This window comes from Ctenopharyngodon idella, chromosome 12, assembly GCF_019924925.1.
Source record: "Ctenopharyngodon idella isolate HZGC_01 chromosome 12, HZGC01, whole genome shotgun sequence".
Classification (NCBI taxonomy): Eukaryota; Metazoa; Chordata; class Actinopteri; order Cypriniformes; family Xenocyprididae; genus Ctenopharyngodon; species Ctenopharyngodon idella.
Window position 1 is genome coordinate 23,458,250 of NC_067231.1, and position 13,924 is coordinate 23,472,173.

The 13,924-nt window shown below is 33.7% G+C and overlaps 1 protein-coding gene across 2 annotated transcripts; it reads right to left on the reverse strand.

The window, feature by feature from the left end:
- Window positions 1-992: 992 nt before the first annotated feature.
- Window positions 993-13,402, reverse strand: pde6gb (phosphodiesterase 6G, cGMP-specific, rod, gamma, paralog b). 2 transcript variants are annotated; one of them, XM_051915676.1, is made up of 5 exons: window positions 12,910-13,402; window positions 4,314-4,503; window positions 2,441-2,641; window positions 2,178-2,218; window positions 993-1,919 (listed from the first exon to the last, which is right to left on the reverse strand). In XM_051915676.1, the coding sequence occupies exons 3-5, from the start codon at window positions 2,584-2,586 to the stop codon at window positions 1,843-1,845; spliced, it is 264 nt and encodes an 87-aa protein (XP_051771636.1). In that variant the 5' UTR covers window positions 2,587-2,641; window positions 4,314-4,503; window positions 12,910-13,402; the 3' UTR covers window positions 993-1,842. The 2 variants fall into 2 exon arrangements, with proteins under 2 accessions (XP_051771636.1, XP_051771637.1); XM_051915677.1 differs by lacking the exon at window positions 12,910-13,402 and adding an exon at window positions 6,485-6,641.
- Window positions 13,403-13,924: the final 522 nt, after the last annotated feature.

The window sequence follows — 13,924 nt, forward strand, 5'->3', positions numbered from 1 at the left end:
CAGTTTAATGACACTGCTAATATGTTAATTAATTTATATATTTTATTTTATATATTATATTTATTATACAAGTTTATATTTTTATATTTTGTTCAACAAGTGGAAGTCAATTCTTTATATTTTAGTTAATGCATTATACAGTATTTGAAAAAAAAAATGTAAAAAATTATTTCATCTTTATAGTCTTAATTTATTATATTCAAACATTTTGTAATACATTTTTTTTTTTTAAATCAGCTCTGCTTATTTATTCCCCAACACACTATTCCACTAATATCAGAGGCAAGAAAAAACAAGCAAATAATTTTTTTCTCTTTTTTTTTTCAAGCTTTATTTTGATCTCATCCTGTAGAGAGTAAACTTCACTTTAGTCACTGATGTTGTCAACCCTCAAACATGCCTGAAACCCCTATCTGCAAAATACAGGCCAAAATAACACAAAATATCTTCACTCATAACTTAAGGATTCAGGAGGACACACAATCTTAATACATAAGGATTTGTGTAAAAATTAACATATGTTCATGCTTGTGCAAACCACTTTTTTATAGTATAGAATTTACTTTGGATATATAATTTATATTTGGATAAATGAGGAGCTGACTGTGTGGGAAATGGGCTTTTTCTACTAGAATTCATTAAATTAGAAATACCTATAATGTGACTAAACTAATGGTTGAACAAATCAATGAATGAACATAAAACATAAAGGTGAAAAACAGAGCATGCAACAAACATAAACATAGGGAAATAAACACGTACTTGACACAATGACAAAAAAGTGAAAGAAAATTATTGGCTAGAAAATTATAAATCTATGAAAGATACAGGACATTTAAATGGAGCCTTATACGATGAGTAGATCAAATTATAATGAATAATAATGTACAATGAAATATACAAATGGAAATTAATTAATAAATTATTAGTAAAACTAAAATGGGACACAAAGAAGAATATGACGATGAAGATGACAAATGATGGCGATGAAAAATAACTAGGCCTATATGAATGAAAGAAAACACAAGACATGACAGCCCAATACACTGCTCCCTAACAGTCACCCGAGAGACTCACTGAAACCGAAAATTATAGCCCAAAATGAATTCTAACGATCCAGTTGTGCCTGTATATGTATGTATGCATTGAATAAGGGGGTTGCAAAAACACAAAGCCAATATGATATTTAAAAAGTAACTGTTCCACAGAGACATTAAAAAAGTAGAAGGGAGTGGAAAGGTTGAAATGTCAAAATCTGTATTTATTACCCAATTGGGTAGCCTGATGGGGAAAGAGTGGGCTGAAATGAAGTTTTGGTGGTCTAACTAAAATGTCGGCCAGCAGGGTGTTTCATCTCTACAGGACTTTGATCTTTTCTTATGAACTCGGCGAAGGTGGAGTGAAGAGGCACCGAGGCACGTGAAATGAGAAGCCAGGCATTTCACGGGTACGTCTCTTGTTTTTACTCACACTGAGGCTGTCTTGCTTGCGTATGTTTCGTATTCCAGAAGAAAATGGAGGGAGAGTAGAAAAGAGCAAAGAAAAGGAGCAGCAGTTTTTCTAGGCAAACAGAATGCGATCATATAGACTTTTCTGTTCTATAGTTTGAGCAGAACGTGTTCTTGGACTGCAAGAAAGAAGAGAAACCGGAGGGATTGATAGTCAGATTTTTTTTTTTGTTGCTGTTGAAATTTTTCTTAGTTTTTCCATTTTTATAAATGTTGCTCTTTTGTGTGTTTATTCTGTTATAAAAGATGGAATGGTGCACTTGGAGCCAATGGCCAGGACGGAGGCAGGTGGTTTGGAGACCATGACGGGAAGGATGACGAGAAGGTGAAGGGCTCAGATGATACCATACTGAGCCAACTCGTGAAGCTCCAGATGGTTGAAGGCCTCCCAGGGGCAGATGACAGTGATGTCTGTAGGTAGAAACACAGCAATATGAGTTCATCTATCATTCAAAGAGTTAACTTAAGCAGCTTGCAGGATAGGTAGCATTTAGGTCTGTTGATGTCATAATGTCATTGATGATGCTCAGTATGAGAGGCTTGTCTGACATACATGCACTGTCTGATCAGACTAACCCTGTCAAGACAAGGGCGGCTTAGAATAGATGGTAGGTGATGCTGTCATAATGGCAAACACGTGAGGAAAAATGCAGAGCAGATTATGCTTACCAGTGCCTAAACCTTCCATGCCAGGGATGTCATCTCCAAAACTGTAAAATAAAATAAAATAAATTAATTTGATACATTCAATTGAACTCAGTTAGTTAGATTAAAATTGTAAAATATTTAAAATATTTATTTTTAATATAGTCATGTAATAATATTAAATTATTCTCATTTTTAATATTACTTCAGTATAATAAAATATGACCGAAGTGTGAAATAACACAAATAAATTATCATAAAGTCATGATTTTGACACTGTAACTTACCCTTGGACACCCTTCTTTGGTGGCTTGCTCTTGAACTGGCGAGTCTGCCTCTGCTTGAACTTAGGTGGTCCTTTGCGTGGTGTGGCGGGACCACCAGTGACACGGGTGGCTGATTTGATCTCTGGTTTGGGCGGTTCAAGATTCATGGCTGTTGGTCACTGTTGGTCTCTTCTCTTTGAATTCACTCCCCGTGATGTAGTGCTGATGTAAAAATATCAGAAAAACTGGAGTGAGTTTATGGTTCACACCCAATGACACATTGATTTTTCTATAAAATGGATTTTGGCTTTATTCTGGAAAGGAAATTTACTGCAATGGAGTTTACTGGCTCACGTGATACTTAAAACACTGGTATTTAATAGATTTTTTATATAAACATTAGGCAAGGAAGGTTAGACTAATTGCAAGGTCAAACCGGCACCTAATGAACATCTATGGCAGCCACCTCAGACTGAGAAAACTTTACCCATAATCCTCTTACTGAGTAATACGTAAATCCAGATACATATTCCGTTCTAATTGAATGTCCATCATGGCCAATGCTGGACATTGAGTGATGAATGAGTGATGGGTAGGGTGACCCATTTTGTGTAATCCAGAGCTTGGATTAATAATTGTCCCCCCTCCCAATGGTGACAATCTGCACTTGGGTTAATCTTATTAGAGCAGGGATAACAGCAAACATGCTGAGCAAACAGAAAAGATAAGAGTCAAAATATGACCTTCAGGTATATTCCTCAAAGACTAATGAGAATAGATACCATACTGTCACAATGGCAATGATGCTTGTTGCACAATTGTTGTTTCCTTTTTTTTTTTTTTTTTAAATTCATTTTTTTAATAGTGAATTCTATTAAAATCATATTCATAATCACATTGAATTTATAATAATAAGGCCAATGGTTTGTATACATATTTTGCAAAATAAATAAATCTTAAAGATGAATATTCAGTGTGTACAATTTGTAAATTATTATTATTAATAATTATATATATATATATATATATATAAAAAAATAAGCAAATATGTTAAAATATATTAAAAAAAAAAAAATTAACACATATGATCGAAATATCCACTCTAAATAAACTATGTTAATGAAAATAAACCATTTGTCATCATTTGAAATTGTTACATTGAAAGTTTTCATACTTTACAGATGAAATTATTATACAGCTTTACAGGAATATTTAATTTAATTTCTTTTTTTGGTCAACTGTGACATTCTGTGATCAAATAATTTTGCATAATGACCACTAAACTGTATAAATTACTTGTCCAAGGTAAACTTTCATGTCCATTTCCTCTTGCATAATGAAATTATTTAAACTCAAATCAATATTTCATACTGTTTATTTATTTATTCAATAAGTAGCCATATAATAAGCAGTCAGCTGGTCATTATCACAAAAAAAGCACTTTGGACTAAAACTTTGGAAGAGACGGCGCCAACTCCTGCAATGACTTCAGAAGATGCAACATCTGGATCAACACGCACATTCACATTCTATAAATCCTAATTATTGTTAATATGTAATTCATTTTTCCAGGAGCTCTTTGCTTCTACCTCCAATTACATTGCTAACAGTGATTGTATGTTAATCGCCTAAATTATTACATTATTAGCTAACTGCAGTCTCCAAATTGTAATGTTGATATGCTTTCTCTGTAAAGCTGCTTTGAAACGATATGTATCGTGAAAAGCGCTATACAAATAAATGTGAATTGAATTGAAAAATTGAATTGAACTTCAAGACCCATATACTTCTGAAAGATTGTATCATTTCAGTCACATTGTTACTTTACTTCAGAATATTATTACAGAACAACTCATTCCTTACTGATGATTAAATATTCAAAGGTTCTACTCACCGGTTGATTGACAGGCTGTTGACTGGGTGCAGCTGCAGCACCGTTCGCCTTATGTATCTCTCTCCTGAGGAGGAGTGGATGTCAACGCTCGGCTTTCCTTGGGAGTGGTGCAGGGTTTACAGGTCTTTTATACTTTCTGGCCCCGACAGAAGATTAGGAGAGGGACGCCTCTCGCCCCTGATCCCCTCGACTGCAGATGAACACAATATGTGTGTATGTGTTTAATGGGGCGTGTGTGTATTTTTGTAACACCATGTGCTTTAAGCAACTTGTTTATTACCTATAGATTTTTTACATAATGAAACAACATATATACATAATATAGTGCATATACAATGTTCTCAAACAGTATTTGGACACATAAAATATCTGAATATCATTGCATTTGATGAGGCTACTTTATATAGGCCTCGTAAATGTATACTGAATCAACCAAAAGTGTTAAGAATTAATGTATAGTATAAATATGAATATTTAATATGAATAAACTGTATTGTTCAATAATAACGGTCAAATACTTATCTCACATTGCTCATTAAATATATGAAATATTTCTGAACTGAATATGCAGTTCTGCTTGCAGTATTTAATTAGGTGTTAAAGAAGAATATTTACAAATGTATATATATATAAAAAAAAAAAAGAAATCAAAGAAAGGCGACAGGCAGGTATCTTTTCCAGAAGGTTTCTAGAATGGGCTAATTCTGCTTGAGACTAGATTTGCTGATCAAATAACAACGGATATCATAATGGAAATATCCAGAAACGGATCATAACCAGTGTTTGACTGGTTGAGAGCGTTCTTCTAAGGTTTGTTTGTTCTGCAACTTTCTAGCATTGTTACGCAACAGGCTCACATCTGTGGGGGGTCCATGTACTGGAGTTCATTAGCAAATCATCCTTTAGTCTTTATAGCGTTTTCAGCGGACGACTCCAGCCAATCACTGTTTCACACATGCTTTATTTAGAGACTGCCTTCAGAATGGCACAAAAACAATTACTGCTAAAGACACTAGATTAAAGGTTGGAGGTTTAATTAGTTGATTACATGGTCTGGATCTGCGGTCAGGATTACAGGCATCTGGCCATCTGTAATGCTCTGGTAATGAGTCTTTGCTATTGACGGGCTGTTGTCAGTTAAATAATATGAAATCTGTGATTAGGATTTACCATAACTCAAAGAGTCTTTTGTTGTACATTACCATGGGTGAGTAAATGTAGTTAATTGTCATCTGCAGAACATAACATTTTGCAAAATATCTCAAGATGTATTTTGTCTTCTTTCAATATAATATAATAAATTATTAGACAACTGGGATAATTGTAAGATATATCAAATCTTTGTAGCAGTATATTTTTAGATGTGTTAAAAATGGATTTATGGGTCATTGGTTGCTCATTCTTGTGTTTGGGTCAGAATTTGCCCCCACAACCTCAGTGCAAGGTCATGGGGTCGAACATGCCCCTTGCTCCGTCTGTGAGTAATGAGATATGAAGACTCACTGAAGAGACACAACAGAGGAATCGATCAATTAAAGCCAGTGGGTTACTGGAGTCCATGTGCTCTGACAATTGATAACTAGCTTGTGAGATTACTGTGATGACCCAGCTCAAACAATAAACCCGTGACCAAACTCTTATCCCTGCAGTTATCTGAACCATTTAACAAACCGTAACACTGACCCTTTGATTTGATGTTACAAGTGTATTATTAGTTTTAATATACAATACAATATCTGGAATTTAAAATCTATCTTAATGCCCGTTCACACCAAGAACGATAACCATAAAGATAACTATAACGATAACTATATTTGCGTCCACACCAACGAACGATAATGGTCTGTTTATTTTAAGCTGCGCGCTGCGGTTGTACATGTTTTTGCTGTTCTTGTTGCATTTACACGGCTTTAACCAGCAGATGTCCTCAGCATGCTATATTTCGAGTGAAAAGCTAGCATAATGATCTAATCTCAGTGAATTTAGCTGACTAAATCAATAGTGGAATAAAAACTGCACTGCAACTTCAAAGGAAGCAAGACACTGTTGTCGAAACTAGCGCTGGATACCTGAGGTAATTTTATGTTAAACTGTTTGCTAGCCTGGCATAATGATCTCATCGTTAAGGGTTAGTTCACCCAAAAATGAAAATAATGTCATTTATTACTCACCCTCATGTACTAAAAACATATGTAAATCAGTTCATGTGAGTACAGTGGTTCAATATTAATATTATAAAGCGACGAGAATATTTTTGGTGTGCCAAAAAAAACAAAACAAAAAAAAAACAACTTCTATAGTGATGGCCGATTTCAAAATACTGCTTCAGGAAGCTTCGGAGCATAATGAATCAGCTTGTCGAATCAGCGGTTCGGAGCTCCAAAATCACGTGATTTCAGCAGTTTGTCGGTTTGACACGCGATACGAATCATGATTCGACACGCTGATTCGTTATTTTGTTTTTTTTTGGCGCACCAAAAATATTCTCGTCGCTTTATATTAATATTGAACCACTGTACTCACATGAACTGATTTAAATATGTTTTTAGTACATTAATGGATCTTAAGAGAGGAAATGTCATTGCTGGCTATGCAGGCCTCACTGAGCCATCGGATTTCAACAAAAATATCTTAATTTGTGTTCCGAAGATTAACGAAGGTCTTACGGGTGTGGAACGCCATGAGGGTGAGTAATAAATGACAGAATTTTCATTTTTGGGTGAACTAACCCTTTAATACTTCTCACCATTTATTCCAATGGTATGACCGATTGTTTTCCATATATTCATTTTCTTTAAAGTATCATTGAAAAGGGTGTTTGACTTGTCAAACAGTGGTGGCTTTTTCTGGACCGTGGCAATGATGCGCGAGCACTTAAATTAGAAAGGATTCTGATTGGCTGTCAGTGTTTTATAGTTGAACAGCTGGAAAAAAAAAAAAAATCGTTTTAAAAGTGATCCCAATGATATCGTTTCTTTATATCGTTATTGTTATAGCTGTGGACTCTGCTATTCTTTAGAACCATATCTTTATCGTTCGTGGTGTGAACGGGCCTTAAATGCTGTTGTTTTGATTTGTCTATTAATCAAAGAATCCTGAAAAAATATATCACAGTTTCCACAAAAATATTAAGCAGCACAACTGTTTTCAACATTGATAATAATAATAAACGTTTACTGAGCAGCAAATCAGCATATTAGAATGTTTTCTGAAGGATTATTTGACATTGAAGACTGGAGTAATGATGCTGAAAATACAGCTTTTCATCACAGGAATAAATTACATTTTAAAACTTATGAAAATAGAAAACAGTTATTTTAAATTAAAATGACTGTTTTTACTGTATTTTTGATTAAAGAAATGCAGCCTTGGTGAATTCTATCAAAAACAGCTTACCAACACCATACCATATGTTTGTGTGCACAATTATATTCAAAGTCAATGAGGAAGAAACCATCTAAAACTTCACTGTCATTAATGACCTCCATGAACCAGTGTCACATTGTCTTCTGTACATCTTGTACACACAATATCTATCCACTATTCACGTCATTCATCACAAATCCTTCAAGCAGCTGGATCACAGCCCTGATTCCAGGCCTTGGCCCGGCACGCGGCATCAAGCCCTCATATGCTGACTCACAGGTACTCAGATCAGGATGACTGTCGTCAAAGAAACCGGTCACACAAGTGCCGGCCAATGCCATGAACAATCTATGCTGCTAGGCAACCCTGATGACTAGAGCCAGCCAATGTGGGTTATAATGCCACAAGAGCTGATCAGACAGGGAAACATATGACCTGTGCCATTTAAATCAGCATTTGGGTCATAAAGAATTATTTGTTGGAAGAGTTTAGATGTGATTCTACAAAGATAGAGACTGACTTTTAGAGTTACTAACCCCTTAAGAAGTTGATCATAAAGGCATTTTGTTATCTCTCTTAAGTCCTTCTCCCAGAAAACATTTTGACAAAAAAAAAGACATGCATATACTATGCAAGACAACATAACAACTGAATCTACACAAATTATTTTGCTTACATACCTTGGTTTTTAATATTGTGTCATCCCTGGACTGTCTTGAGTGGTAAAGCTGCCTAGTTTTTTTCCTTTTTTTTTCTTTCATAAAAAGCCTTGAGGTCCTTGGTTAGGTCTTTGGTTAGGTTGCATGCACTGCATGTTCAAGTTGTTCCCCACGGACTCAATGATATTGAGATCGTTAAAGGGGTAGTTCACCCAAAAATGAAAATTCTGTCATCATTTACTCACCCTCAAGTTGTTCCAAAACTGTATGAATTTTAGTTGAACACAAAATAAGACATTTTGAAGAATGTTGGTAATCAGACAGTTGATGGTAGCCACTGATTTCCATAGTAGGAAAAAAAATACCATGGACGTCAATGGCTAGTGTCAACTGTCTGGTTACCAACATTCTTCAAAATATCTTCTTTTGTGTTCAACAGAAGAAAGAAACTTTAGCCCTGGTGAATTTTGACATTGTCATCCTGGAATATGGACATGATGTGTCTTCCTACATGGTTGTTTAAGAAATGAAAAGCTACACACTCCATCTTTAAGGGTTAAAAGAACCGTTGCCAAACATATAACATGCTGGAAACATAAATATCACTGTAATAATGATCCATTCATAGATTCTTAAGTATTTGCCTATTAAAGCGACTTTTTTGTTTGGCCGGGCAGTGTAGTAATAAATGGCCGCATTGGAAATGAATGGGAAACGAATTCCATCTACTGGAAATGTCTGGTACTGCGCGCAAAGAAAATATTACTGAAAGCTCACTTTTTGTTGTATTAACCTCATATTTGGAACACAACTTGTTTAGATTTATGGCATTGATTTTCTTATAGTTTCAGAGTAAAACTTGCTTTGGAAAATATATATTTCATATAAAATTAAAAATAGTATTTTTGTGCATTTTTCATAACAATAAACTTAAATTAAACTTAACTTACAGTGTAAGTCCACTTTAGCAATAATCTTCCAAGAGCCTTCTTTAAAAACAGGCCAAACTTAAGTCTGTGCTACAAAGCATTCAAGATTTATAGTTTAAGTTGGAAACTTACTTTTCAGGTCTATGATCAAAAAAGTGAATAAATGGATTATAACTACTGCATAAATATAATATAGTACCATAAAATCCCTTAAAAATACAAATTATTAAAAAAACAAACAATCAAACTAAAATATAGTATTCATTTAATTGAAATGGGGTTTTTAAAGTTGCAAGCAGTCAATAATGCTCGAGTAGGAAACGCATGATATTAAGAAAAATATTATATAAAAAGATAAAAAAAATATTAAGAAAAAAAGTGTGAACTTTTATAGGCTAATTTTAAAATTTCACATTTATGTGTGGAATACGTGTATACAGTAAAATATTTGTTATGCAGCTTTTTATAAAATGTATTTGAAAACTTTTATAATTGCTATTATTTATTAAAAATTCTAAACATCTTACAGATTTCACAAGCGGTATGTAAACTTATTAGTATACAACAGTATAAAGCACTTAACATAGAACCACACTTACATTATTATTCACTATGCCATTCAAAAAGTTTGGGTCAGTTTTTATTTATTATCAGTTTATTGCAATATCACAGTTTCCACAAGCACAACTGTTTTCAACTGTTGAAATATTTCCTGAGCAGCAAATCAGCATATTAGAATGATTTTTGATGGATCATGTGACACTGAAGACTGGAGTAATGATGCTGAAAATTCAGCTTTGCCATCACAGGAATAAATTACATTTTAAAATATATAACAGTTATTTTAAATTGTAATAATATATCACAACATTACTCTTTTTACTGTATTTTCCAAATAAATGCAGTCTTGGTGAGCAAAAGAGACTTCTTTCAAAAACATTATAAAATCTTACAGAGAACTGATAATGATACATAAGAAATTGTGCGCTTTCTATAATATTAAATTATATCTATAAAATTATAAAACATAACTATAAATACTTAACATCATTAGCAATTAATATCTTTTTCACAACAGAAGTGAACATATTAAAAACATGCTTCTTTAGATAAGGTCTTATCATGGGTGTAGTCTGACATCTGTCAGTTCTGTAATACTGAACATGCCCTTAAAAATTCACAACACACTTTTATATATGTATATTTTCATTATAATAAACTGCACTATATTCTGTGAGAAGTCCTGTACTGTAAAGACATTACAAAAGAAAATCAAAAGGAAAACTTATGCATGCATTATTTGGGGCTTAATTGTAATGAAATGCTTATGGCCTTAAGATTAGGATTTATTGTCTTTGTGCAATATATATTTTTCTTACTGATTTTGAGGTGAAATATGACCTGGGCATGTTCTTGACAGATTTAGTGAGACTCACCCATTAAAAATGTGCAAATAGCTGCTGCTATGAAACACCCTGAATTCTCAATAAATATCCACCCAAGTTCACCGTCTTCAAGGCTTCTTCAGTAACTTGATCTCCATTTTAAGATAAGCCTTTAGGTTGTCATCGAGAACGTTCTCCTCAATGGCTGCCAGAGCTCTCTCTCCACCATCGCTGTAATACTCCAGGAGTTTTTCAGCATGTTCGATCCACACACAGTTATGACAGCCGCTCATGCAGCAGTGGGTGGGTGGAGATGGAGGGCCCTCATCCGCAGGTTCTGAGGCAGTCGGTGTCTGGTTTACACTGCTGACAAAGGAGGAGGAGTCTGGGTTTGAACACTGCAGTTCACAGGCAGTGTAGTGCAAAGCTCTGTTCTGAGAGAGCACAGTCCAGTGACGGTGTCTGGTCTTGAAGAGAGCCATGTAGCAGGTGCACAGCTGTAGAAAAGGGTTACAAATAGATTGATGCAGTTTATGTGGGAATTTATATGCGGGGAGGTGACCATGTTTTTTATTTGAACAGCCTCTTCTTCCTCTGAACTCTTATAATTTTCAAATAGGAACTTTTGACCTTAAACTTTTCAAAATGCTAGTTTTTCACAGGGGTAACATAAGTAATGTGAAATAAAGGGACAAATTATTTATATTATCTTTATATATGGGTCAATGATGTGAGGGGTCATTTTTTTGTCCAAAGGCCTTAATAATAATAAAACACCAAGATATGGCATCCAAAGTATGTAAGGTAGTACAACTAGATCTCTTTTATTTAATCCAAAAGGTTTAATTATATTTTGCTACATATAAAGGTATTTTAAAGATTTTGAAGTGTCATTCGGTTTAACTGTCCAAAGGCCAATACAGACATTTCATTTGTGATTAAAATATCTTAAAATTAAATGAATGTATATATTTTTTTAGTCTGGCATGATTTTATAACATCATATATCAAAAGTGCAAAATGGAATTAAAATTATGTGTAGAAGTCATTGCTTTGTTATGAGAAAGAATGTCCGGAAAAATTAATTTCATTGATGTCGTTCGGAGTAACCAATATAAAGGGACCATTTTGGTTCAAGTCATGCTGTTAATATCATGTGACAGGATGGGACATCATTCAGACACTTGCAAAGGACCACATGGTCATCAAGAAAAGTAACTAACTCTCTCTTAACTATTTGAAAAATTCATGTTTTCACTTGCTCATACACGTGTCCCATCAGGTCATTCGGTACAACCGCTATAAAACATGGAAAATGTTGTAATATTTTAAAAACTTGTACTAAATATAAAATGTTTGATTGTCCTTTTGCTAGCTAGCTAGATATAAGCCTGTTAGCATTGTTTGAAAATATCGTCATTCGGTATAACCAAAAGTATCATTCGGTAAAACCGAAATTTTGGTCGGAATGACTTTTGTGGTGACAAATTTTGTCCATTATGTAAAAAAAAAAATGACATAAGCAGTGTTAATTTATTTTAAAAACCACATAATCTCATTGTTAACACTTAATAAAACTTTTTATTATAAATTATATCTCCATTATGTGTTTTTTTTTTTACACATTTAAAAACCATATTCGTCAATGACCCATATACACTGCCATTCAAAAGTTTGGGATCAGTAATTTTTTAAAATGTTTTTAAAGAAGTCTCCTCTGCTCACCAAGGGTTCATTTATTTTTATTCAAAATACAGTAAAAACTGTAATATTGTGAAATATTATTACAATTTAAAATAACTTTTTTTTATTATTTGAATATATTTTAAAATGTAATTTATTGCTGGAATGGCGAAGCATCATTACTACAGTCTTCAGTGTCACATGACCCTTCAGAAATCATTCTAATACAAAGATTTGCTGCTCAAGAAACAATTATTCTTATATTATCAATGTTGATAACAGTTGTGTACGTTTTTTTCAGGATTCTTTGATGAATAGAAAGTTCAAAAGAACAGCATTTATCTAAAAATAGAAATCTTTTCTCGTGAATTTTCATGAAAATTCAAGGGACAGTTGCCAAATTTTAAGAATGACGCTTTATTACGTCAGTCAATCAACCAATAAATAAACAAACACGAGAGCTGCAAGTAAAGCACAGTGTATTTTGCTGTTAGCAATTTTATCCGATTTGTATTTTTATATATCACATTACAGTTGAGATATAATATGTTTTTTTATAAAATTTTAAACCCACCCTTTGTAAACATGACACAGCTTTGAGTGAAAGCATCGCAGGAGTAGACGACAGCTCACACGGTCTCTTCAGGAAGCTCCATATTTTCCATATGATTCAGAGTGTTTTTGCTTCAAAATAACTGAAATAATACAAGTATTCATTTTAAACTCAGACTGCAGGTAGCGTTTCAACAGGACGCGTCCATTTTTGAATCATGTGTGACCTCTGTTGTGAGTGACGGCTATGGCGAATCCAGTTAGCGAATCAGACTGAAGAGAGAAAATTCTTTGAACCAATTAGAAGTTGAGAGAGATTTTCGGAGGCGGGGTTTATAGAGAGGGCAAACAAGCTGCACTACCAAGTATACCCATTAGATGTCAGAAATGGACTATAATCCAACGCTTGTCATGGAAAATCTGTGAAGACAGTGGCACCATTGCCACACACATCAACAAGATGATCTCTTGACGTTGTGATTAGATAGAAAATAACAAGAAATGCACTAATAACAATAATAATAATCGGTGTTAAGTTTTGATAATACAAATCTATAATTAATTAAATACAATTTGCATATTATAGTGAAAGAAATACTCTTATTGTTTTATTTTAATTAATGTAAATCTTTGTGATGAAAATTGTGTTAGGCCTTTTTGTATTAATGCAGTGAGTAACAAACAATGCTGTTTTCTATTCAAGTCTACCTTTCATTTTGCTGTTTTTATCCTTTTGATGGTCAGTTGTCTCTACATTATCATTTCTTTTAAACTATAGACAAAAAAATAAAATAAAAATAGCTTTAAAATAAATGTATTAAAGGTAGATTTTAAAGTATGGGTGGCACTTTTATGGTCAGCCCGGTTGTAAAATATCAGTGATGCATATAATCATCCAGCCATTCCCACAGGACTGAGTGTTTTAGAGGCACGTCCATAGAAACAGAACACACAGCACCCATGAGACCTACATAAAATGTACATGCATGGAAGAAAATATTCATTTTCAGTATACGTGCTGTCTTAACCCTCTGTTT

Bases quoted from the DNA above. Each gene is read 5' to 3' on its own strand.
- pde6gb (XM_051915676.1), bottom strand. From the start codon at position 2,586: ATGAATCTTGAACCGCCCAAACCAGAGATCAAATCAGCCACCCGTGTC. The intron at 2,219-2,440 runs GTAAGTTACAGT...TTTATTTTACAG, and splicing joins CCAAAGAAGGGTGTCCAAGG to TTTTGGAGATGACATCCCTG. The intron at 1,920-2,177 runs GTAAGCATAATC...TTCTACCTACAG, and splicing joins CATGGAAGGTTTAGGCACTG to ACATCACTGTCATCTGCCCC.